Source organism: Balaenoptera musculus, chromosome 13 (assembly GCF_009873245.2).
Source record: "Balaenoptera musculus isolate JJ_BM4_2016_0621 chromosome 13, mBalMus1.pri.v3, whole genome shotgun sequence".
Classification (NCBI taxonomy): Eukaryota; Metazoa; Chordata; class Mammalia; order Artiodactyla; family Balaenopteridae; genus Balaenoptera; species Balaenoptera musculus.
The window spans coordinates 86,031,083-86,058,535 of record NC_045797.1 but is presented as its reverse complement, the minus strand read 5'-3'; the positions used below and the strand labels follow the sequence as shown (position 1 = coordinate 86,058,535).

At 42.9% G+C, this 27,453-nt stretch overlaps 1 protein-coding gene across 1 annotated transcript; it reads left to right on the top strand.

Moving 5' to 3' along the window:
- The first annotated feature begins 6,849 nt into the window (after window positions 1–6,849).
- Window positions 6,850–22,537, top strand: RSAD2 (radical S-adenosyl methionine domain containing 2). The gene is made up of 6 exons (XM_036873336.1): window positions 6,850–7,220; window positions 11,318–11,479; window positions 13,050–13,279; window positions 15,778–15,927; window positions 18,928–18,960; window positions 20,656–22,537. Exons 1-6 carry the CDS (start codon window positions 6,872–6,874, stop codon window positions 20,818–20,820), a joined length of 1,089 nt encoding a protein of 362 aa, XP_036729231.1. The 5' UTR covers window positions 6,850–6,871; the 3' UTR covers window positions 20,821–22,537.
- Window positions 22,538–27,453: the final 4,916 nt, after the last annotated feature.

Here is a 27,453-nt window from a genome sequence, read left to right as displayed (position 1 = left end):
CTTTATCAAGAAACAGGTAAACCCCCATTACATAAGCCATCAGTTTCTGGTTCATAAAAGTTCTTTTGGGCATCTCTGTGGGCTTCTGATTTTTTTTTTTTTTTCCACTGAACTTTTTTGGTACAGAAAAGTTATTTCTTGCATAAATATGATGAACCTGTAACAAGCTTATTATTATTTTTCAACAAATAAGTGCTTCTGCATTTAATTACTAACATAGGAAAAACTAATAGATAAAACAAAAGCTCGTTAGCATCGCAAGACCGGTAATTTTGGAAACTGCTGCTCTAGACCAGGGCCTGGCAAACTCCGGCCTGTGAGCCAGATCCCGCCACTGTCCGTTTTTGCACGTCGCTGTATTGGCACGTCTTCAGTCTGCTGCTTTCCCACCGCTCGGCAAAGCAGGGGAGCTGCCAGGGATGTGGGCCCAGAGCCCGAACTCTCACAGGCGACAAAGTCTGCTGACTCAGGACTGCCCCGTCCCTCACCAAGCGCAACAGAAAAGGGCCCAACCTCACCAACTCTCTTTGCTGAGGATGCCAGGCCATCACTGGACCTCGCCAAGTGTCCCCCCGTGACCAGAGGGGTTGAGCCCCGTGACTCTCCTCCACCCAGCCCCCAGGAGGCATCACTGAACAGTTTCAGTTCCACGCCACCCCGCGCTCACATGTACTGCCTGACGGGGAACGCGCCCCCGACGGTGGGCCCCACACCCTGCCCCTCTCACCGAGGCCAGGATCCTGTCAAACCAGTACATCCAACCCCACTGAGGAGCCGAGGGGCTCCAGCTGGGAGTCTGGGGTCCAGGGAGGCCCCTCACGTCCCCTCTGGCCCCACCTGCGGCCCAGGGCCTCTCCCCACTGGGGGGCCCCCAGTCTGCCCTGAGTCCAACCGTCTCTGCCCGCCTGCTTTAGCGCAGCGGGCTAAGGGATCCCTTCCATGGCCAGGCTCTGGCCTCCAGAGACCAGCTGGCACCGCCTAAAACCACTCTGGGGGCCAGATCCCTGGGTTGTGGGCTTCTGATTTGAAGGGTACACTATCATATTGTGGAGTTGATTTTCTCACTAAGAAATATAGTTTATACAGCTCCCTGTGAGAAGAGAGTTAACACAGCAGGTGCAGATACTTACTCCTGGCATCTCTCCTGGGGAGCCTGCAACCATGATTCATCGTGGCCAAATCCTAGAAATAGGCCCTCAAAAGCTTCTTTATATCAGTCATTGATGGTTCTGTGTTTGCCCCGGGAACAATGGACACGCCGCAGCAACTTGTCAGGGTTGCTTCGCACATACATCAAGATTGGTGATGGGCACCTCATTCACAGATGGGGTCCTGAGATTAGGTGACCAAGACTGGTCACAGCACGATGTGCCTACGTGTCCAGCCCACCACGTGATGGCAGACCTGAGACCTAAGCAGGCTTCCCTGACCAGCTCTCTCACTCCTGCACCCGGGGTGGGAGTGCTGCTAGAAAGAAAGCACGTCTATCTATGCAACCCAGATGGTGAAGGATTCAGAAGCTGTGCCCGTCTCTCCAGACTCCTCTGATGTTCATCATTTTCCTGTTATCCTTGCTCTGCATCTCTTCCCTGGAATAAAGCTCACCTTTGAGTGTGACCTCTTCCTGTCCCAGGAGTCCTTATAGCCAATTAGCAAACATGTGGGTGGTCTTAAGACTCCTAAAACACAACCCAACACACACACACACACACACACACACACACACACACACACACACACACACACACACGGAAATTAAATTAAAAGTTCAAGGAACCCTTATTTTGAAGTGCTTTGATATTCCATTTTATTTATTTAAATACACATATTCACACACATAATTACAACTCTGTAAATTAGTGAAATGGCACTCATTGGATGAATTAAGTTACAACCAGTAAATGAGTGAACAGGAAAGACAAAGAGTTAAAGAAGATATTTGCAAAACATATAACTAAGAAAGTACATCTATACAATGAATTCTTACAAATCAATCATAAAAATGCAGAAAATCCAATACAAAAAGGGGCAAGGGATTTGAATAGGCACATCACAAACGAGAATATCTAAATAGCTAATAAATATATGAAAAAGATGCTTAACATCATTAGTCATCAGGAAACTGGAAAGTAAAACCACAAGACACCACTCCACACCCACTGAGATGGCTAAAATTAAACCAGACAAAACAAACATCTTATGTTGACAATACCAAGTGAGAAGAAAGATGTGGAGCAATTGGAGCAACACATACTATTCTGGTTGGCGTGTAAATTGGGCCAGCACTCTGGAAAACTCTATGGAGTTATGTACTAAAGGGGAGTATATATGTATATTTTTTATGAACCAGTGATCCCGTTGCTGGGTGTATACCCAACACAGATGCATACTTATGTTGACCAAAAGACATGTACAAGAAAATTCATAACGTAATAGCAAAATAGTCCAAATGCTCATTATAATTGAACGATTAAATGGATTGTGGTATGTTCCAACAATAAAATCCTAGATGGCTATGAAAATGAACAGAGTACTGGTAGACACAACAAAATGGATAAATCTACAAATATAACATTGAGTGAAAGAAGCTATATAGAAAACAGTACATAAGGTGTGATTATATCCACAGGAACTTCAAAAGCAGGCAAACCAAAATAGCTAGTGGGAAGCAGCTGCATAGCACAGGGAGATCAGCTTGGTGCTTTGTGTTCACCTAGAGGGGTGGGATAGGGAGGGTGGGAGGGAGACACAAGAGGGAGGAGGTATGACGATATATGTATATGTATAGCTGATTCACTTTGTTGTACAACAGAAACTAACACACCATTGTAAAGCAATTATACTCCAATAAAGATGTTAAAAAAAAAAAAAAAAGCAGGCAAACCTAGAGGATGGTTTTAGAAAACAGGACATGATTATCTTTGGGGCAGAGGTAGGGTTTAGGGCCTGGGGGAAGGTACTGGACGCGTGAAGGTCTGAGCAAAGTTCTATTTCTTGATCAAGATGATTGTTACACATGTGTGCTCATTCGGTCCAAAATTTGTTCTGCTGTATGTGTATGAATTGTGCACTTTTCTTTATGCACAAGATGCTTCAGGAAAAGACTTACCAAACTAATAATATGAAGATTGCAAGTAACTGAACCGATTCTACAATCTGCTAATGTGTGGCAGCCGCTGTTTGATGTTACTGCAGGATGGTCCACATCAGGAAGCAGGGAGTACCCTGGGGATGTACAAATCTTTAAAGAAAAAAGTCCCTGGCTAATGAAAAATTGTAGTGACGTTTGGCTGTTACCTGGCTGTGTTTAGATGTCTTTAGAGATGGCTGACTCCCGAGAAGTAGAGAGCAAGAAGGGGCTGCCTTGACCTCCCTCCAGCCCACACCCATCTTGAGCAGTTGGGAGAAGAAATCCCTCCCTGGCCTTTGTCAGCCATGACTTTGAATAAGAAAGTCTACATCTCTTGAGCCTTACTCTTGGATGCATGGAGAAAGACAGGTTTTGAGTGAATAAGCATATGTTCAAAGGATATCAAAGTGACGTTGACTTTTGTGAGCTCTTTGCCAGAAGGGACTTGGACTTACTTATTTTATTTATATTTTATTCATATTTATTAATATTTTATCTGATACATAGGAGCTTCTCAATAAACCATTGTTGAGGAAAAGAAGAAAGGAAGGAAAGAAAGAATCCCTGAATGAATGAGTGAATAAGTGAATGAATAAACAAATGAATGAATATAAAAGAAACTGGCCTGGTTAGAACAGACTTAAGAAGTAATAATAAAATGATGTGATAGTAATTATCAATTATTGAGCAGTATTGCAAGTGTTTAAGTCCCGGTTCAAATCCTCACTCCCTGTGTAACATAAGTTTCCCCAGCTGTAAAATAAGTTACTGCCTGCAAAATATAGCCCAGTGCCTGGTACATAATGTTATATACATGCTAGATATTTCTAATTGATTATGTCGAGCTCTACTTTCAGTGCTTAATAAACTTCATGTCATTTAATCCTTAAAATGCCCTGGGTGAAATAGACATTAACACCCATATTTCCCAGGTGTGTTAGCAAAATCAGGCAGATAAAGAAAGTTACCCCGAATTAAACAATACAGGCTGAACTAAGATTCAAACCTTAAAATGTTTGGCTTCCAAAGTCTGTGTGGTTACCCTTTATGACATATTTGTCATAATCAAATTTGTTATTTGATTTGAAATGGAAACTGATTTGGTTTTCATTTCTTCATACACATGTGATCTAGGGAAAAAAAAAAAAAAGTATTTCTTAATTGAGCCAGGCCATGGCAAGGTTTTAAAATACTTTTGACTAAGATTTCAAGAACTTGGATCATATTTGTCGGTGCAGGCTTGGTAATCATTAAGCATACACTGGCTATTGTGCTGAATTTGCTTTCAGTTTCCTTCTCAGTGAAATGAAAGTCATCTTTGCTTCTGTTCAAAATGTAACACGAGTAGAATAACAAAAGCTGACCCTAACTGAATGATTTTCCAGGCACTGTTTTAAGTGATTCACATAAATTAGAATTTTCACCCTTCACAAATATCCCTTGACATACCTGGTCTTACAGATGGGAATTGAAGATCCAGAGAAATAAAGTGACTTAGTCACCTAGCTAGTAAGTGACAAGCTAGGCTTGTGGTTTCATAAACTTAACCACTAGGACTATCCCAACTTCCTCCAAGTCTCATGAAAACATAAAACCACACACTCAAGATCAAACCCAATTCCCATTAAAGAGGGCTACAGGAAAGAAAATTTCAGTACAAAGTTCAACACTTTCTAGGAAAACTGTGAAAACAGATAAATAAAAAACCACAGTAATTCTTGCCAACTAAGAAGAATCTTGGTTATTAGAGAAATGCAGATCAAAACTACAGTGAGGTACCACCTCACACGAGTCAGAATGGCCATCATCACAAAGTCTACAAATAATAAGTGCTGGAGAGGGTGTGGAGGAAAGGGAACCCTCCTGCACTGTTGGTGGGAATGTAAATTGTTACAGCCACTATGGAGAACAGTATGGAGGTTCCTTAAAAAAACTAGAGTATAGAACGTGTATATTATATACTGAATGTTGTGTAAACTTTATATATATTCGTACTTACTTGTACTTGCATAAAGAAACACTGGATGGTGTAGCCACTATGGAAAACAGTATGGAGGTTCCTCAAAAAACTAAAAATAGATATGATCTAGCATATGACCATATGATCTAGCAATTCCACTCCTGGGCATATATCTGGAGAAAACCCTAATTCAGAAAGACACATGCACCCCAATGTTCACAGCAGCACTATTTACAAGAGCCAAGACATAGAAGCAACCTAAATGTCCATCGACAGATGAATGGAAAAAGGAGGGGGTTGGGATGAATTGGGAGATTGGGATTGACATATATACACTACTGATACTATGTATAAAATAGATAACTAATGAGAACCTGCTGTACAGCACAGGGAACTCTACTCAGTGCTCTGTGATGACCTAAATGGAAAGGAAATCCAAAACAGAGGGGACATATGTATACATATAGCTGATTCACCTGGCTGTACAGTAGAAGCTAACACAACATTGTAAAGCAACTATACTCCAATAAAATTTTTAAAAAATAAATAAAAAATAAAATAAATAAATGAATTTCTAAGACACACACAAAAAAGATGTGGTATATACATACAATGGAATACTACTCAGCCATAAAAAAGAATGAAATAATATCATTTGCAGCAACATGGATGGACCTATATACTATCATACTAAGTGAAATAAGTCAGACAGAGAAAGATAAATATCATATGATATCACTTATATATATAATCTAAAATATGATACAAATGAACTTATTTACAAAACAGAAATAGACTCACAGACGTAGAAGAAAAAACTTATGGTTTTCAAAGGGGGAAAGGCAGGGAGGGATATATTGGAGTTTGGGATTAACAAATACTCACTACTATATATAAAATAGACAATCAACAAGGATCTACTGTATAGCACAGGGAACTATATTCAGTATCTTGTAATAACCTATAATGGAAAAGAATCTGAAAAAGAGCAGATAGATATGTATAAGTGAATCACTTTGCGGACACCTAAAACTAATACCACGTTGTAAATCAACTAGACTTCAATTTTTTAAAAAAGGAAGCATCTTAGAAAAGCATCTGATTTTCCTAGCGTCTATTAAAAATGGTATAGAAATTCATAGACATGCAGGGAAATATAATGTCTAAATTTTAACATGTAAAAATGCAAACATTAAGATAAATTACTAAAGAAAGATCCAGGCATCAGTGTCATTACGTGCCCATGCGTTTTGGCTGTGATCTGAAAGGGGATGCTGAGGTTCACGGAGTAGGGTCTCATCCTCCAAGGGTCATTCATTCTTTTCGCTATCTGGCTCTCCTAACAAACTCTTGCTGAGTGCCCCCGGGTGAAGGCTGCTGGAGTAGAAGCCTCTACATCTTATGTCATGCACGAGCAATACAACAGCTACAGAGGTGGCTGTGTCTCTCTCTAGTTCTACTGCTATCTGCTAGATCGAGACAGAGGTTAGAGATCAATATCTTCTCCATCTGTATCCAGTTAGGAGGCTATTATTTATACCCCTATTATTTATAGACAGAGGGGAAGCAGCGGGGCAGAGGAAAGCAGATGTCAGCCCTAGTTCTGAGCCTTCAGTCTTGGCCCTGTTCCAACTTTCATTTTCACGAAAAGAGAAATCGAAACTTGTGCTCAGCTGAGAGTTAATCAAGGAAGGCGTGTCCCTCCTCCCCGTGTGACAGGTTGCCGGGCGCATATAAAGTGAGGCTGCAGCTGCAGGGCTGCCTCAGGGCACCTGGCCACCATGTGGATGCTGGTACCCGTGTCGTTTACTCTCAAGCTGCTGAGCGCCTTCCTGCAGCCCCTGGGCTCCCTGTGGAGCAGCCTGGGGGCCCTGTTCCCCCGGCTCAGGGCAGCATTCTGGCTGGCAGGGGGCAAGAAAAGCCAGCAGCAGCGGGGCAGGAGAAAACCAAGGGAGACCAGCAGGGAAGACGAAGAGGACCGCGATCTGCCCATCACCCCCACCAGCGTTAACTATCACTTCACCCGCCAGTGCAATTACAAGTGTGGCTTCTGCTTCCACACGGCCAAAACGTCCTTCGTGCTGCCGCTGGCGGAGGCCAAGAGAGGCTTGCTGCTGCTGAAGGAAGCGGGTGAGTCCGGACCCAGGACGAGGTCAGGGGCTCAGCTGGCACGTGGCCGGCTGAGAGGAGGGGGCTGGGAGCGCGCATGGGCTGGACGGTTCCCCCAGAGCCTTAGCGGTTCCCACCTTAGCGGTTCTGGGGGATGCCCTCCCGCCAGAGGATGTGGAGGTGAATTTGGGGATGGGTGTCTAGGCCTTCCCAACCCGCAGAGTCGGCTGGCCTGGGGGTAAGTGGAGCAAACCCAGCCTCCTGCCGCTGCTAAGCGAGCCGGGCCTGCACCTGCCGGGTCCCTGTCCGCCCAGCCCGCGGAACGAGGCAGGTCGGGAAGGTCGTGCTGCGCTGAGTCTGTCCGAAGCACTTGGGGTTTCCCAGAAACAGTTAATGAGGGAGGTTGCAAACAAATACAAACACTTTGACTTAAGAAACCGAATAGTTGAATCTTTTATTTTGGATTATTTATGTGTTCTTACTATGAAACTTTAGAGAAACTATTTACAACTCCAATAAGGCAATGACTTTGCCCTGGAGACTTTCTCACTCAGTGTCACCACGTCAGTAACTCGAAGGCATCTCAGAGAGACCCCAGCCTGTCCAGTTCTAAGGTGACATCTTCCGCTCCAGATCTGTCCTCCTTCTCTCCTTGTCCTCCTGTCCTCCCTAGAGCAACTTCAGCTACATGGCCAACTTTTTTCTCAACTTGCTTACCTTTTTTACAGACGTGTAACATGCATTTGCACAGACCTGCACACACCCAGGTAAACAGCACACAAATCTAGACAGAAAACAGCAGGGCACCCAAAACGCATGCTCCCTTCAGCCCCTGCCCTTCCCGCCCAGGACAACCACTAGCTCTTATTCTAACACACGCACTAGTTTTGCCGGATTTTGTGCTTGATGCGGTGAAATCGTAGGCTTGCACTTTATTGGATCTGACTTATTTTGCTTTCCATACGCCTGTCCAGTCATCCACAGCTCATCCAATGCCTGACCCGCCTTGCCGTTCCCAGTGGGGTCTGGTTCAGGGTCTCATTATCTCTCACCAGGACTGCTGCAATTCATCTCATTGTCGCTGGGTCCCCTCTGAAAGCGCGTTATCTTACTAAAATATATATTCTGATGGCTAACTTCCGCACTTAGCTCTCTTGCATGGCTTCCAAGCCCGAACTTGTCAGCACAGGCTTCAAGCTCAGTGTTGCCATCCTTCACCCCGCTTCCTGGAGGGCCCCAAGCTCTGGACACATCATGTGACACAGTTCTCCCCCAACACCTGCATCATGGAGCCTATGATTGCACTGTTCTCTCTTCGTGGAATGCCTGTCACCTCAGTCTCTGTTGGTGAGCTTTCAAAGCTCCTTAGAATTATTCCTGGTCCTCGTCATGCAGAACGAATGCCCTCTCACCTTCCTTTGTGATCCCATGGCATTTGTTACAAATGCACGTATTATAGCATGTTTTATTTACTTTATTTTTTTAATTGAATGAAAGATTCTTTAAATCCTATAATGCTTTGCAGTTTTCAAAAGTTTCACACACATGATTTCATATAATCCTAATTATAACCCTTTTTCTCCCTAGCCCTATCTTGCCCCTCCCCCCTTCCCTCTCCCCACTGGTAACCACTAGTTTGTTCTCTATATCTGTGAGTTTGATTCTTTTTTGTTTTATTCACTAGTTTGTTGTATTATTTTAGATTCCACACATAAATGATATTATACAATATTTGTCTGACTTATTTCACTTAGCCTAATGCCCTCCAAGTCCATCCATGTTGCTGCAAATGGCAAAATTTCATTCTTTTTTATGGCTGAGTAGTATTCCTTTGTGTATATATACCACATCTTCTTTATCCATTCGTCTGTTGATGGACACTTTTAAAAAAATATAAAAGCTTTTGCACAGCAAAGGAAACCATTGACAAAATGAAAAAACAACCTATTGAGTGGGAGAAGATATTTGCAAATGATATGACCGATAGAGGGTTAATAGTCAACATATATAAACAGCTGAGACAACTGAACATCAAAAAACAGAAAACCCAGTTAAAAAATGGGCAGAAGGACTGAATAGAAATTTTCCAAAGAGGAAATGCAGATGGCCAACAGGCACTTGGAAAGATGCTCAACATCGCTAATCATCTGGGAAACACAAATCAAAACCACAATGAGGTATCACTTCACACCAGTCAGAATGGCCATCATCAAAAAGACCACAAATAACAAATGCTGGAGAAGGTGTGGAGACAAGGGAACCCTCGTACACTGTTGGTGGGAATGTAAATTGGTACAGACACTGTGGAGAACAGTATGGAGGTTCTTTAAAAAACTAAAAATAGAATTACCATATGACCCAACAATTCCACTTCTGGATATATATCAGAAAGAAGTAAAAACACTAATTTGAAGAGATGCATGCACCCCAATGTTCATAGCAGCATTATTTACATTGCCAAGGTATGGAAGCAACCTAAGTGCCTATTGTAGCATATTTAAAATTGTGCTCTTGTGTTTTGTTTTGTTGTTTTCTTTTGAATATCTGGGTCCCCAAAGAGTTTGAGTTCCAAGGTTGAAACCTAGCATTCTGCTTATCTTTCTGCCTAACAAAATATCTAGAAGGTAAGAGGAATCTAATGAATGTTTTTGAATGGATGAATTAGTGCATGAATGAACAAATGAAGAGAGGTCTGGGGTTATGGAACGAACTTAGACTCTTGATTCACAAGGCCAGGGTTTGAGTTCCTGCTCCAGCACTTAAACAATGTGTCAAGACATTTAACTTTCTGAATATCAGTTTAATATTCTTTAAAATAGAGACAATAATGATAACTCATATATCAACCTTAAAAAGTTGTTACAAGGCACAAATAAATAGATGCTCATATGTTTTTTAATAGAGTATAAACTATTACAGTTATAATTAATACTTTTATATCATGACCTCTCAGTTTTAAGTAAATAAAACCAAAGTTAGTTCAAATGGTTAAGGTATAGTATGGGTGATGTGTCCTGTAAGTAAAATTTCTGGCAAATAGAGGAAAATCTATTTTGGTGACTATTAAAATTTTAAATTTATTTTAAAATTTAAACAATAAATGTACATTACATTTAAAATTAAAATTACTGCTCTGGCTGAAGATGCTTCTAAAATATATTATTTACTTCTTTGGCTTTTTTTTTTTTTTTTTTTTTGGCTGAGTTGGGTCTTTGTTGCTACGCGTGGGCTTTCTCTAGTTACAGCGAGGGGGGCTGCTCTTTGCTGCAGTGCGCGGGCTTCTCATTGCGGTGGCTTCTCTTGTTGCGGAGCACAGGCTCCAGACGCGCAGGCTCAGTAGTTGTGGCTCACGGGCCTAGTTGCTCCGCGGCATGTGGGATCTTCCCAGACCAGGGCTCGAACCCATGTCCCCTGAACTGGCAGGTAGATTGTTAACCACTGCGTCACCAGGGAAGTCCACTTCTTTGGCTTTTAAACAGAGTAGACTGAATAGAACTCAACCGTTATGAGCATCAGCTATTGATCTGTGCTATGACAGGATGGCTTGAATGTTGGCACCATTGTGAATTAATTGCTCCTCATCTAAGCTCTTAACAACATCTTTACATCCTGTTCCTTCAGTTTTCTCATTCTTTCATCCCCTCTAACCTGCTCCTCAAACTCATCACGGGCTACACCACAGGCCAATACACTGTTTCACTTTCTCTAGTTATCTGCCCCTATTTAACCACACTTTTAGGGAATCGTATTTTTATTGGATAATAATGCTCATCATACAAGCCACCTCCTAGCATGTTAGCTTATAAACAGTGAGGTGCTATAATTTACCACTGCCCCATTGTAGAAACATCTGAGAGTAAAAGAGGGTGCTAGAAAAAACTAACTGATGAGATTTGGTCCTCCATAAACCGGGACTGCCCTGGGAAAGCTAGGATGGAGGGCGACCTGCACACTCAGAAAGATCAAAGGCTTTGGAGCTTGGGCGCACGTCCTAGCTCCATTTTTCTCTCATCTCATTCTATTACATTGAGAAAATACTACTTTTGCCATTAAAATAATAATGGATGTTGGTGAAATGGAAAAATAGAAGGAAAAGCCATGCTCTCTGTCTGTCCCAGGTATGGAAAAGATCAACTTCTCCGGCGGAGAGCCATTCATCCATGACCGGGGCGAATACCTTGGCCAGCTGGTGAAGTTCTGCAAACGGGAGCTGCAACTGCCCAGTGTGAGCGTAGTAAGCAACGGGAGCCTGATCCGGGAGAGGTGGTTCCAGAACTACGGTGAGAGCCTCGCCTGGCACGTGACTGCTGCCTCCGTCGTTGTCTGTTGCTGTATTTCCTTCCATCCCGGGCTTTTGGCCAGGCCTGCTGGGGATCCAAAGGGAGGAAGAAACAAGTGGGCTTATTCTAATCTCTTTTCAAGCTGGTAGAGCTCTAAGTAAACCAGTATGGCAAGGCAGATAACAGAACAGACTAGCCCCAGAACTCTTCCGTACATTATCAGTGCAGCTAGTTTTAGCTGAGCCGCTAGTGGGGAAAATTAACACAGTGTACAGTTTTGCAAGCCCTGACCTTATTGTTTGCTATTCGTGTTTAATTTTTAAAGTATTTTCGGAAATAACTCTATTTTAGTAGTCTCGTGTACAAATTAAGGGATTAGACTAAAACAGTCGTTCTCACCTTTGGCTTCATATTTGGCTACTGAGGAAATTTATAAAATATCTGTACTGGGACTGGACTCCAGACTAATTGTATCAGAGCCTCGTGGTATGTGGACAGGCCAACTTGGGGTGCTCCAAGGGATTCCACTATACAGCCCAAGGTTACAAATCCCTGGTCCTAAGACTGGGAAGCTAAGTTTTACGTAGATGTTAATATTCATAGAGCAGTACCTGGAATTTAGGAGGCACTTGAAAAATGTTAGCTATTATTACTGCTATCATTTTGGGAGACAGTTCTAACTGAACTCTTAGAGTAAAATGTTCTGTGCTTTGCTTTGTGTAAGTTGTTTGAGCCTTGAAATCATCCAAAGGGTAGTTGCATTTGCGATCTGTTGAGGACATTCACAGGAGATCTCTGATGAAATCCTCCTTCCAAGGTGATGAAGAAATGGATGTGGATCTACAGGGTGTGGATGTGGGTAGAACAGCCCACCTGAGGAAGGTTAACAAGAAGACCACAGGGCAATGAGTCAACATCAAAATGACCGTGAAGGGAGTCACTCAGTGAAAGAGGGGGTCAGAAGTTCAAAAGTAAGCTTTGGGAACCAGATTCAGAGACATAAGACAGGGTTAGGGAGCTGTGTGATCAGAGAAGAACTGGTTGGATTTGCTGTCTGTGTCCCCAGGGCAGCTCGCTCCCTCCAGGATGGGCTCCACATGCTGTCAGTATGGTGTAAAGAGTAGGGACCAGAAAGATTGCTGCACCTTTGGGTCAAAAGCTCAAACGTTGTATGGGAGAGGTGGTGCAAGTTAGTGAATTTGGAAGTGCATGAGAAAAAGGATCATTAGTGGTAGGGAGACAAAAAGAAAGTGTATTGACTATTAATAGCGGACACGTGGACAGCCAATTATGAACGTCCGTTGATCTTTGTCCTATACGGGAGTTCAAGGTTAGTGTTGCCATATGCTCAAATTATTAAAGATACATCGTAAATCTACATTCTATGTTAAATCTACCCCCCCAGAAATATTTGCAAACAGTTTGAAATATTTTTAGATGTCTGGAGGAACAAACAAAATGTTTATGTCTACCTATGTGGTCGATAAGGCTCCAATTCTCCATCTCTGGCTTAAAGGCCTGTGTCTGCTTCCTTGGATGGAAAAGCCTAATGGTGATGGTTTTCCCTCAGGGGAATATCTGGACATCCTCGCCATCTCCTGCGACAGCTTTGACGAGCAGGTCAATGTCCTTATTGGCCGTGGTCAAGGAAACAAGAACCACGTGGAAAATCTCCAAAAACTGAGGACGTGGTGCAAGAATTACAGAGTGGCCTTCAAGATAAATTCCGTCATCAATCGATTCAACGTGGACGAGGACATGAAGGAACAGATTAAAGCCCTGAACCCCATCCGCTGGAAGGTATGCGCCGTGTCGCTTTTGCTGCTTGTAATTAAGAGAACGGTCAGGAGAGACTTGCTTCAGAAAACCCAGAAATGACAGGGATACAGAGAACTATGGGCTCAGAGAGCCAGTTGGGAAAGCAGGCCCTTGGTCCTTCTTTCAGCTCTGCTAAACGTTAACTACTCACATTCTCTTTGCCTCAATTTCCCCCTTATAACTGATTTCCTTCTGGGAAATTGTGAAAGTAAATATAAAAGAATATGAGAAGTGCTTGGAGATATTCTGAAGAATATGTTCATAGGAAGTCTAACTCGTATGTGTTTATTAAAATAATAAGACTGATTTGTCTTAAAAACTCTTGGCTTATTTATAAATAGGTATATGTTCTTCATAAATTCTGTTAGTTCATTTTTCTTTTTTTTTTAACATCTTTATTGGAGTATAATTGCTTTACAATGGTGTGTTAGTTTCTGCTTTATAACAAAGTGAATCAGTTATACATACACATATGTTTCCATACCTCTTCCCTCTTGCATCTCCCTCCCACCCTCCCTATCCCACCCCTTAGATGGTCACAAAGCACCGAGCTGATCTCCCTGTGCTATGCGGCTGCTTCCCACTAGCTATCTATTTTACATTTGGTAGTGTATATATGTCCATGCCACTCTCTCACTTCGTCCCAGCTTACCCTTCCCCCTCCCCATGTCCTCAAGTCCATTCTCTATGTCTGCATCTTTATTCCTGTCCTGCCCCTAGGTTCTTCATAACCATTTTTTTTTTTTAGATTCCATATATATGTGTTAGCATACAGTATTTGTTTTTCTCTTTCTGTTAGTTCATTTTTTATAGAATTATTAGAAGCTATTGGGAGAAAGGCCATCCCCAAGTGGTAGCAAAATTCATTCCCAAGATTCATTCACCCAGATGTGTGCTTTAGGACTTAGCCCCACTATCAGCTACTAAAAAGTCTAAGGTTCAAATACACGTAAGCCAGTTCAAAATGACTTACAGCACCCACCATGCACAGATGCTTACAAAGAATTATAAACTGAAGGTTTCTGCCCCTGGCTGTTCTTCAGAATGATCTCAGGGAACTGTTTCAAATCAGCTTCTTGGGCCTCATCCTATACCCACTATCCTGAAACAGATTAGCAGGAGGGTTTGTGTGAATATGTATTCTTAACAAGCTGCCCCGATGATTGCTATGCAGGTATCCAAAGTCTGTGCCTGAACCCCAGACTAATGCAACTAAAGATAAGACGTAGAATTCAATTCTAGCAAGTAAAAGAGTTAAAGAAAACTCTTGTAATATAAAGCTATGTGTGCTGGGATAATGTGGCAGGGTGAAACAGGCAAGGTTTATTTCTGCCAAAGAGCCAGGAAGACTTCGTGTAGGAGGAGGTATCTGGCTCCTGCTCAGACAGAGGGACAGAATTTCCACAGGCAGGGAAGACCTAGGGAAGGAATTCCTGTCTAGACGCCAAGAAAACCTTTCCTATCAAAGCTGCCTGGGAAGTGCTGTTAATCCCACGTTAGCATTCAGAGAAGGGTTGTGGAGATGGGAAAGGGATTAAGGTATTATTTTCCTGAGGTTATCCTGTAACATGTGGAAGTGGGTTATGGGAAACAAGAAATGTTTCTTACTTTAAAAAGTTTTAATTTGTATGTTGAACTTGATGTTTGGTTACATATGTAAGTAAGCTGGAATATCAGCCACTCTCCCAGGTCCAGGAGGAACTGAAAACAGCTACAGAAACAGGGGTGATGGGAGGACCCCAGGCTATGACCCACTGTGTGGAGACATCAGAGGAGAGCCAGAGGGCTAAGCTCCAAGCTCTTAGATTTCCCTTCTAGAGCCCCCTGTCAGTCAGCAGTCATGTACTATACTTATATATTATATATACGTATTATTTTTTTTTTTTCTCATAGCTTTGGTTTGCTCATGGCTCCTTGTCACTTCTTCTCTATCTCTTTTCTCCAATCTTTCAACTCCTACTCTGGCTTCCACTTACCTGATTCACTCCAGAATTGCCTTTTCAAAATTCCGACTTTTTTTGGAGTGAGAGGATTAGCTGCTGTCCGCTTAGAAAACAGTTTTCACATCAGATCACTGAGGTCTGCAGGATGCAAATTGATGTAAACCTGGATCAGGTGTCAACTGTTATGCAATCGCTTACGTGGGTCAGAACCTGGTCCCCCAGATGGCCTCCTCCGCGGGAGGCCCTGGGCTTGCAGGCAACCATTATTTTGTAGTCTGAAAATATTAGGTTATAAGATTGGATCAAATGTAATCCAGACCAGTTTTTAAAAATTTATATTTTGGGAATGTTTGGGCTTCTAGAACCATATCCCTAAATTTCAGGGCATGTTCTCATTTCCCCAGAGCAGTGTCTTTCTAGAATGTTCCCTAGTTGGAGGAGTCTTCTTTGCCCAGGAGGGGTTCAGGGAGAAATGAGATTTGGGGCCAAAAGAGATGGAAAGCTCTTCACAAAGCCAACACCACACTTGTGTTTCAGGTCTTCCAGTGCCTCATAATCGAGGGTGAGAATTCTGGAGAAGATGCTCTGAGAGAAGCAGGACCGTTCGTGATTAGTGATGAAGAGTTTGAAGCCTTCTTGGACCGCCACAAAGACGTGCCCTGCCTGGTGCCTGAATCTAATCAGAAGGTTGTATGAAGCAAACGTTGTTTTCTTCCCCATCACACATTTAGCTCCAAACAGGAAAGCGTCTCCACCAAGGGCCGCACACACTGTGGCTTTGGAGGGTTTGCGTGGGGAGATGGGAGGAGTCTCAGGGCTGAGGTGGAGGGTTCACTAGATCCTTAGGTTTCCAGTGTGAAAAACTGGATCCATCCTGTTAGTCCAAATGTACGTATCATGTAGGTTAAACAGTGTCAGCCAAAGCACGTCTACAGTCTGGAGCTTCCAGGTGTTATCGGAGACAGAGTAAATGATCAGTGTGCTCTCAGAAGCTAAAGAAAAAAAAGAACTTATTCAAAGCTACATTACTGCCGTGTTAGGGACAGGAGTAAAAAATTGAAGGTAGCCTGATATTCAACATACAGAGAACAGGTAAACTCACGTTCCCTGCTATGGAATGTTATACTGACTATAGAACCTATTTCAAGGAATATTAGGGAACAAGGATAAATTTGCATGATATGATATTAGGTACAAATGAAGAACTATAGGCAAAATTCATTTGACCTTTAATCCTAATGGGCAAAAAAGGTGTGTATGTACACATCCCATGGTCATCTTGGGATAATGGGATTATCAGTCATTTTTGTTTACCTTGATAACTGTTTGGACTTTAAGTTTTTCTAAAATTGGTAGTTTTATTATTTTTAAAGTATTTAAACATCAAAAGCTTTCCCCATCTTCCACCAAAGAATATATATGCAGCAAAATCTCTCCCTCATATGCTTACATCATATTAGAAATTTGAGAACAAGGAGTCATTCCTTATACTTCAGACTTCTGAGTAATGTTGACCAGAGCACGAATAAGGAAATCCCTGAATGGGGTCAGAGCAGCTTTTGAAAAGAAGACGGAGAACAGAGGAGAATACTCATATCTATACACTATTTTGTTTGACTTTTTAAAATTTGTCTTAATTACATAGGTAATGTGAGATCAAAGAAAATATGTCATAAATTACTACTTTTTGAGCACTTCACAGAGGCCTCATGAGCCAGAAATATTATCCCCATTTTAGAAACTCTGAGGCTGAGTCATAAGGTTAAGTGACCTCACCTACATGACAGAAAGGGTTACCTGGCCTCACTCATGTCAGAGGTAAAGTGAGCTGATCTCACCTACATGACAGGCATGGTTAGCTGACCTCATCTGGGTCAGAGGTACAGTTAACTGACCTCATCTATGTCAGAGGTATATTAACTGACATCATCTGTGTCAGAGGTGAAGTTGGCTGACCTCACCTGTGACAGAGGTAGAGTTAGCTGACCTAACCCATGTCAGAGGCAGGGTTAACTCACCTCCCTTAGAGCCCAGCAAGGGACAAACTGGGGTTTGGATAACTCCAAAGCCTGAGAAGCTTACTAGTCAGTTCATTTCAAACTTCACTGTACAGACAAACCCCCAGGCAGGGTCTTGCTAAAATGCAGATTTTGAGTCAGCAGGGTTGGGGAAGTTATTGAGAGGAGGTGACCACTATTTGACCTAGAGCTTTACTTGGGCGATTGAAGGCTCCTAACCCCTCCCCTGTCTTCAGGACGGACACTCCCACGGTGAGACCATCTGGATGGTACATGTGTACATCTGAACCCAGCTCAGGCTTCTCTATAAACTTTCAAGACTAGCAGAGGGTGCTGAGGTCTTCTCGTCTTGCAGACCACCCAAGACAAGCTTTGTATGTCGGTTCCCTTGCATTGGTGAGGTCAGCTCACTTTACCTCTGACATGGGTGAAGTCAGCGAACCCTGCCTGTCATGTAAGTGAGGTCAGCTAACCCTGATTCTCACGCAGGTGAGGTCAGCTATCTATATCTGACAGAGGTGAGGTCGGTTAACGATATCTCGGACATAGGTGAGCTCAGCTAACTTTACCTCTGATGTAGGCGAGGTCAGCTAACCATGCCTCTTATGTAGATGAGGTCGGTGAACTCTGCCTCTGACATAGGTGGGGTCAGCTCACTTTACCTCTGACGTGGGTAAGGTTTCACCCAGGGAACTCCCAAGTTTGCAAACCAGCAAGCAGGTCTGAGGTGCGCCCATGATTCGGCATTTTAACCAGCTCCCAGGTGGTGCTGATGCCTGGCCCACCTCCAGACATTCAGGAACAAGGTCCCGAACTGGCCACGCACAGGAGTTGGCAAACTACAGCCCGTGGGACAAACCCAGAATGCAAGCCAAGAACGGTTGGGAAAAAAAATCAAAACAAGAATGACACCTGTGACTCAGGAAAAGTATATGAAATGCAATTTCAAGGTCGATGCGGAAGGTTTCAGTGGAACACAGCCACGCTTGCTCTCTAAGCATTGTCCACAGTGGCTTTTAGTTGTCACAGAGACCGCATGGTCTATGAGGCTGAAAATATTTACTCTCTGGCCCTTTACAGAAAAATATTTGCAGACTCCTACCTATATGGGGTACGTAGAGAGGGTATACCTTCCTATGGGAGCGTAGGCACACTCTCTATATACCTATAGAAGGCATAACTAGTTACAAGTAATGTAAGTAATATTACAATCCTCAGATAAGCTCCTAGGTAATAGCATTAAAGGGATTCTGCTTTATGCACTGAAAAGGGGGTCCATCAGAGGCGTGGCGGACACAGGGAATATTGAACAATGAAGGACAGCGTTCCCCAGAGCTGGAGGAAATGGGGAAATTAGCCTGGGGGTTTCACTGTCAGAGGAGCTTTCAGAGTGGCATGTGACCCTTCCAGCATGGGGCAGAAGCCAGCCTGCTAGAATCTGCTGGAATCCGAATGGACACAAACTGATGGCTCGGAGATGTGTGTTAGGTGGGGATGGGGCACTGGCAGATGGTTCACCTTGTAAGGGACGCATCTAAAGACGCTCTAGAGATTTAAGAAATGTGGCCTCCAGGAATAATAAAGCACAAACGCGGTAAGACAGACAGTTGAGCATACATACTGAAAAATATGCTTGAAACTAAATTGGTATGTAATTTCTGCTTTGCAGATGAGAGATTCCTACCTTATTCTGGATGAATATGTGAGTATGTCTAATGCATTATAAAACGATCCCTTATAAATTCATTAAGCAGCAAGGTCAGGGTTGAGTTATAATCAGCATAACCATTTAGCCCATATTCATTCTTTTTGGCCAGCATTTCATATTTTTATTGTCACTGACTAATATTATAGAGCCCTTACTTCGCTGTGTCCGTCTCTGAGCTAAGGGGTTGGGCAGGCATTGGCTTGAACCTGACCCCAGTGTTTGCGCACACCCGCACTTGATGGCCTTTTCCCTATGGCTATGGATCCATCGGGGTCGCACGGAGCTGACATCACACAAAGCAGAGTCCTTTGTTATGCCATCTTCAGCTGGGTTCTCTGGTCAAGCGGCGCCCAGGGATCTTTGCAGGAAGGACATGTCACACTTGACGTTATTGCCTTTAATACCTCAGATGCTGCCAGCTTGTCCTCTGACAGATAGCTCTTGGCTTTGGGGAGAAGAGATTACAGTTCCTCTCCAAAAGCCACTGATACCTTCCTACTCCACTGCCTTCCAAAGGAAGAGATACGCCATCATTCTCCAAACTGAAAAACAAATCACTTCTCCCTTTCCTTGTCTCTTTTTGTTTTCTTTTTCTGTCCCAATTCATAAACTTTTGCCAATATTTCTAGCACTGGACAAATAATTCCATTCAAAGATCTGTTTTTAAGAAATGAGCTCCAACAAGAACCATGGCTTTTCCATATTTACACTGAATTTGGTGTTTCGAGAAATGCTTACTGTGACTTTTGATATTTTATTATTTTCAAGTTAATCAGTGATGAGTCACAGTCATTCATTTGTTGTCAATAGGTGCTTTCTTTAAGGAGCAGAGGGGGAAAGGTGGTAACACAAATGTTCAGTTCATGGGTTCAAGGTAGAGAGGAAAAGTCAAACGGAATTTATTTTTGGAGTACCATGACTGGCTGGGGATTTTGACCAATGTTCCTCCACAAACTCTCTGGTTTCTGTACAGTTGGAATAAATAGAGTGGGAACAAAATTTACTTTTGGCAATCTAAGAACATTTTGATTCAACAAGCGTTACTACAAAATGCTGTGTGCCATGGTAGGTCATAGAGGTGTGAAGATCTGGTTCCTGTCTGTAAGATGCTTAATTTAGGATAAAAACCAAGACCTTTAGCAGGGCATGTGCTACTCTTCTTGATGTGGGACCTGCCCGCCTCTGTAGCACCTTTCTTACCATGCTATCTCCCTTTCTTAAAAGAAGCTTTTATTTCTATTTACACTTTTTTTTTTTAAATTTCTGCACACACAGTTCTCACTCCAGCAATATCATCTACCTGCAATTTCCCAAACTCACCGTACTGTTTCAAGCTTCTGGGCTTTTCCGATATTGTTCTCTCTAGCTTACAATTTCAAAACATAACTTAGATGGCAACAATTTTTGGAAGCCTTTCCTGATTACCCCGCCCCCCAGTGGAGGGACAGGCACGTGTATATAATTCTGTTTATCATGCCCTTACCTGGTCTCAGGTGTTCACGTGGGTGATGGGAGCTGGTTGAGTACAGAGATGGTGTCCCCAGAGTTCAACGATCCCAGTGAAGCATCTGGTTCACAGCTCCCCACAAACATTTGTTGAAATGATTGGAACATCAAAAGTCATTTTGAGTTGATCCCCCGAATTGAGTTTTACAGGAAGTATCCCAATTTCTGTCATGAATTTCCTAGATGCGCTTCGTGAACTGCAGAAACGGGCGGAAGGATCCTTCCACGTCCATCCTGGATGTTGGCGTAGAAGAAGCTATAAAATTCAGCGGCTTTGATGAAAAGATGTTTCTCAAGCGAGGAGGGAAATACGTATGGAGCAAGGCGGACCTGAAGCTGGACTGGTAAAGCTGAAGACTGAACAACCTTCAGCGCATCTGTGGGGACCGCCCTGGCACTCAGCACGTGGCTGCCCTGCTTCCCGTGGGCACTGCCAGGGGCCCCAGATTCGATTTTGAGTTGCACGTGGGATCTGATTGCCTGTGGTAACTGAACAGATAAATAACTGGGAAAATTGAAATCCTTAGAACATGCAAGACCATTAACTTTAGTTAATTAGCTTATTATGGATTTAATTTTTGAGTAGTATTTACTGTGACTCCTATATTTCCATTTTGAAGTTATTTTTCCAGTCCTTTCATTTGATAGTTATTTTCCCATCCGGAAAAATTACAAATGATCTCCCCCAATTATTTCTGCTTGCGGTGAGGCTCTTTCCTTTTCGGGCTTTATATCACTGCAATCTTGGACTTTTTACCCAGAAGTTTAGAAATAGTCCATACATGTTTCAAAGAATAAGAAATGATCATCTTACCAGGCTTTGATACGTACCTAGAAGGAGATAACTCATCTCCCCGGGGCTCTGCATGGCCCTGACCCACGCTGACTATTCCAGGAAAGTGAGTGATCTCTGCAGCTCCCCTTTCTCTTCCAAGGTTCTTAACAAAACCAAGGTGTGCTTTAAATTTAGTGATGAAGTTTACATGGGGTCAGGGCTTGGGTTGCTGTGTGAATCTGCTGAGTTTGTCAAGCAACAACATATGAGTTTGTTTGCTTGGTTGTCCCCGTGTCCCTGAAAAGTGACACTTTCCTGGACTGGCATGAACTCATCTGCAAAAGCATCAGGCAAAGGTGGAGCAAAGTGTGTGATGAAGAGTGTAGGATGCACCAGGATTTTCTGTAAATGAAGCTGTGGCACAATATAATATTTCCCATTTAACTCTGAATCACTTGAAATAAGAATGTAATCTAGGTCAATATAAGATCCAGAGCCTTCCTTTGCTAGGCTAAGAAAGAGCTTGAGGGAAAATGTCACTTGAATTGGGTCAAGGAACAAAATCTTCTCCTCTTGGAAATAACACATGCAGTTTGTTCATGCAACCTAGACAGTATCCCATTTCCTGGGAAATAATAATTTCCTATCATTGTTTTACAAAAGCAAAATCATGGACAAGTTTTTGCTCAAGCAAAGAACTCTTGTAATCCAGCTGCCGTTCCAGTATTGGCCACTAGGTGGCATTTAAATGTTGCCTGATTCCGTTACGCAGCCATGAAGAAATTCCGCTTCAGAATCTTTTTTCAAGACTTGGTGATTTTGAAAGTTTGGTTTATGTGATTTTTTTTTTCTCAGAAAAGATATTCCTACTTCAAATTTTAAATCACTGTAATTCAACTGAAATATGTTTGTGTGTCTTCTGCGATAGAATGGTTGTCATATATTTTCCATTTTATTTTATGTTTTTAAGAAAAAAAAAAGAATTAGAAAGTATTTTTCCTCTATGGGTCTTGATGGTATCTAAGCCATGACGACCTTAATATAATCAGATAACCATAAAACAGGTTTTTTGTTTTTTACTTAACATGAGTTTACTTTGCTGACCATTACATTATTCCACAAAGGGCACGTATGTGAAAGCACAGAAGACATTGTGTGGTATCCAGTAGATGCTCAATCATTATAATCTGAAACAAAATCTGAATCTGAAGCCCAAATCCTTGGAGTTGAAGTGAATTTCTCTCTAGCTGAGGGAAACTGAATTTCTCTTTCCCCAAAGGGAATATAAAACAAAACACTGCACTTGAGGAAAAAAAAAATATATATATATATATACATATATATATATATATATATATATATGTATATATATAAAGAGAAAAAACAAAAAATAAAATAAAAAATGAACAAAAATCAGAAAAAGAGAAAAACAAATAAGCTATTTTAAACACACTTTCCAGCTGTTTTTACACCACAACCCCCTTTCTTATGCACTGAGAGAATTTTCAAAGCCTTCATGTTTAAAATATTCAAATGTTCATTTTTCTTAAGTGGGAGAAGTCAGGACATTTATCATTAGAGTAAAATTCAAGTTTGGATTATATAACATTTTGCTTTATAGTTTCAGTTTTTAAATATGTGTATCAGTTTTGTGAGACAAATTCCTTTTTATCAGGAAAATGAAAGGTAATTGAAGTGAGGTATCTCAATTTAAGTGTTAAAGGCAAGTATTTTGTGGTGCTTTCAATTATTGCTTAGTTTAGCTTGTAATACTATGAATAGAATTTTGTCTTAAGAAACCTAGAAAGATCAGACATTAGTAACAGCGTACTGGTTTAGAAAGGATGAACCATCTCTGTTATTTAGTGATAAATGCTATGAAAGTTGCCTGTTTTAGGTTTGAAGATGAATGAGATCATTTGGCTGAATCATCTGAAATGTCAGCTCCTATTCTATGACAATCTGGAGTTTGGAGTCTAGTTGTTGATCAGTAGCGAGAATCATGATACTAAAACAGGCGGACAAATTCTCAATGAGGCTCCATCAGGCAATAATTCATCCCGTAGGCCGTTCTTCTGTTGAAAGGACTGTTTCATTCACTGCGATTAGTTGAAGACTAATCATGCAATAAGATTTTAAGGTTTTTTTCTTGAGTATATTTAGGACATCTTAATTTTAGGGAAATATATGTAAATATGTATATTTTTTCTCCATATATGATGCTCTTGACTATTGGTCTGTTGTAAGATGTTATAATACATTAAAGTATTTTTTGTACATTACCTTCACTTTCAGTGGGTCAATGTAATGAAGTCTCTCCTTGGTGTGTGTTTAAAGTAATTACATGCTTTTTCAAACCAACCTCGCTAAAGGCAAGTACACTTTAAAAATCAAGAAGGTTATCAATAATTAATAAGCACATTTCAACCAACCCACTCGGCAATAAGATGGAGCAGAGGTGAGCCCATGGGGAAAAAACTCCTTGTGTTCTAAAATGAAAGCCAGCCTCTTGGGGGCCCAGTGTCCAAAACGTGATCCCTTCTGAAGGAAGGAATTCCTGCAGACAGGCAGCAGGAATAGCACCAGCCCAGGGTACGAGTGGTCGTAGAACCACCATTCTGAGTGTGACCTGGTCAGCAGTCCAAAGGGCAGGCGTCTGGCACCCCGGAGTCCAAGGAGGTGCAGAGCTCCCCCCCAGCACCTGGTTCTGAGAGGTCCACTCAGTCCCCTCACATGCATCAGGCCGGCCCTGCTGCTGCTTCCCCTGTCAGCCTGTTTCTCCCTCCCACCCGCTTCCTGGTTCTGGGAGCTAAGACTTCCACATCCCTGGCTCCAATGCCCACCTCACATCCTCCAGACGCGGACTGGTCCTCCTCGGACATGCGGCGTTTCTCAGACGTATCCTTGCACTTGATCTCCAGTTACAAGTACTCACTTCTTCAGGAAGGATATGGCCTCAGTACCTTTTCCCATCCTGGATACATGCCGACCCTGGGCTCCAGCCCCCAGGACAGAGGTCAAATCCAGGGGCTTGAAGACAGTGAAAGAGACTCAAGGGGCAGCCAAGGTCCTCTGTCATAGTGGCTGGGACACGGACAGACACATCTGGGGTACACAACCCAGTGTCAAGCCACTGCGGGCACACGTCATACCAGTCAGGGGAAAAGGCTGGGAAATTACACAGAAAACCCACATAGCAATTTCAACTCAGATGCCATTGAGCTGGGTTTGAAAGACCAGAAAGACTTTAACCACATTTTTCCCCCATGATTCTAAAAAGAATATGCATTTGGAGAATATTGGAAAAACAGAGTAAAGCAAAATGAAGAAAATAAAAATTACCGATAATTGTTATCACCCAGAGGCAACTGCTAATTCATTTCATGCATATGTCCAGTAATGCATAGTTTTAATAGAATTGAGCTCTTACTTAATTTTATTTTCCACTAATATCTTATGAAGGGTTTCAAAGCCAATTAGCATTCTTACACTTTAATGAGAACAGCCAGTTCTTAACAATTCACACAAAAAGATGAGAAGAGATTCAATGGTATTCTAAAAACCACAGTTAATTTGAAAAAAAATCACTGGATTTCGTTTTTGAGTTGTTTACATATTTGATTATGAATGTGAATGCAACCCGTGCTCTGGGAATTCATATTATCTAGAAAATATAAATATAATAATGAAAAGAAAGCTTCCCTGCGCAAGCTCATTCCTGGAGGATCCGGGGAACTGCCCAAAAGTGATTTATTTTTTCACTTGGGGCCATCTCGGCTGGTCCTTGCCTCATTCCTTTTATTTTTAGGCTGCACCGGGTCTTAGCTGTGGCACTCTGGGATCTTCCTTGCGGCACGTGGGATCTTCCAATTGCGGCACATGGACTTCTGCAAAATCTAGTTCTCTGACCAGGGATCGAACCCGGGCCCCCTGCATTGGGAGCGTGGCGTCTTACCCACTGGACCACCAGGGAAGTCCCATCCTTGTCTGATTCTGCTCCTAATTCCCATGTGTGAGTTTTTCCACACCACCAAGCAATTCTCCCACACCAGCTGGATGTCCTACAATTCAACTCAAGTCTGACACTCTCTACCTGGTGGTAGCATCAGATTCTACAGGCTAAGGACTCTGTCCCACAAGACTGCCCCTCACCACCCCTCCCCCCAACACAGACGCCAATCACAACTGCAGGTTGTCACCTGTGCTTCTGACTGGCCACCTATATTGAAGGTTCCAAGGACCCCCTCCTAGGATTGGATTAATTTGCTAGACCAGCTCACAGAACTCAGAGAAACATTTTACTTATTAGATTACCAGTTTACTGTGAAGGGATATAGCTTAGGAACAGCTGATGGAAGAGGTGCAGGGGGCCAGGTATGGGGAAAGGGCCCAGAGCTTACATGCCCTCTCCAGGGGCACCAGTCTCTCCCAGTCTCCACATGTTCACCAACCTGGAGGCTCTCTGAACTCCATCCCTTTGGGTTTTTATGGAGGATTCATTACGTAGCATGACTGGTTAAATCATTAGCCACTGGTGATTGGACTCCCCCTCTGGAGGTCTGGGGGTGGGACTGGAAGTTCTAACCCCTTAATCACATGGTTGGTGCCCTGGCAGTCACCCCCCACCAGAGGTGGCCTAGGGGCTTTCCCAAAGTCCCCTCAGTAGCGTAGCAAAAGACATCCGTATTGATGTCATTGAGATAGGCTGGGACCTGGGAACTGGGACCCCCTTACCTAAATGCTTGCACCTGGACAAATGTCTCCTACAGCAATGGAATAAAAAGAAACTACAAGGACTAAAGGTAACTGTGCACTTGTGCAGCTGGGGCAAATTATGAACAAGATACAAAAAGGCTAAAACCCAACTGCCACTTCTGAGGTGCTGGGAGCAAAAGCAGGGAACCGCACATGCCCCCTGCACACAGCACCACCAAAGGGGTGGGCACGCCATCCAAGCCGCCCCTCCTGCCTGACCCATCTATTCCCCCCCCCATTTAAGGGACCAGCTCGCCCCCTCTGGGGAGCAAACAAGGAAACCTGTTACTTTTTTTCACTCCCTCCTGCTGCAGCATGAGTCCGAATAAAGCCTTGTCTCAATTCCTCATCTGGCCTCTAATCAATTTCTAGTGATTAAAGAGTCCAAGAACCTAGTAACAGCATCACTTAGGAAAGTCCAAGGGTTTTAGGAGCTCTGCACCAGGAATGAGGATGAAGACCAAATATGTATTTCTTATTATAAATCATGATCTCTCACCCTCAACTCCCTTAGCTCCATGTCTGAATAGACTGACTTCTATCAGTTCTCTCCTGGAGTTTGGGTTGTAATAAGTTTCCAAGAATTCCTCCCCATAAGCTGTTACTGAGGAGTTACAAGACATGTGTGTGTGTGCATGTGTGTGTGTGTATGATGCAGGAGCTGTGCATTTTCACAAGGGATACCTCGTCACTCCTTCCATCATAACACAAATGTCACTTTACTCAAGTGTTGTTTGCACTGACCTGACCTGTTGCAGTCAGCTCAGGTGGCCATAATAATACACCTTAAACAACAGACATTTATTTCTCACAGTTCCAGAGGCTGGAAGTCCAAGACCAAGGTGCTGGCTGATTGCGTGCCAGGTAGGCAATTCCTGCTGACCTCACGAGGCAGAGACCACCGGTCGGTAACAATGGGGAGGACTCGCCCAGGCTCCAGGCTCTGGGAGGGGGGTATTCTCTCCGCCTCCCGGGATACCCAGACTCAGCAACTCCAGGTATTACTTGGTTGTTATTTGTTTGTTTGCTTGAGTCTGTGGAGCCTTCTCTTGATGATTAGATGTTCTGAATGTGCATCTTCTTTCAGGGAAATGAGATGTGGCCTTACCCTGAGATCCTGTGATAAGAAAAAGTTCTCAGAAATACAGCCTGGTATCCAGCATTCATACACAGATATGAAATAGGACAGGAAGGAAAGGGGAAGACAGAGAGTTGATACAGACCTTCAGGCACATGCAAGATGGGGACGGAGGAAGAGAAAGCTGCATTCTTCCATCCTAACATGGAACCATGGTGCCAGAGCCATGGACACCACGAGAGTGAGGAAAGTGTGAGAGCTCGGGTCAGGCACAAAGGCTGATGACCTAACGACACCAAAGGCAACAGCAGCGAACTGAGGTCTGAAATATTAGGAGAGGTTTGCCAGCTTGTCCGGGGTTAGAGAACTTAAG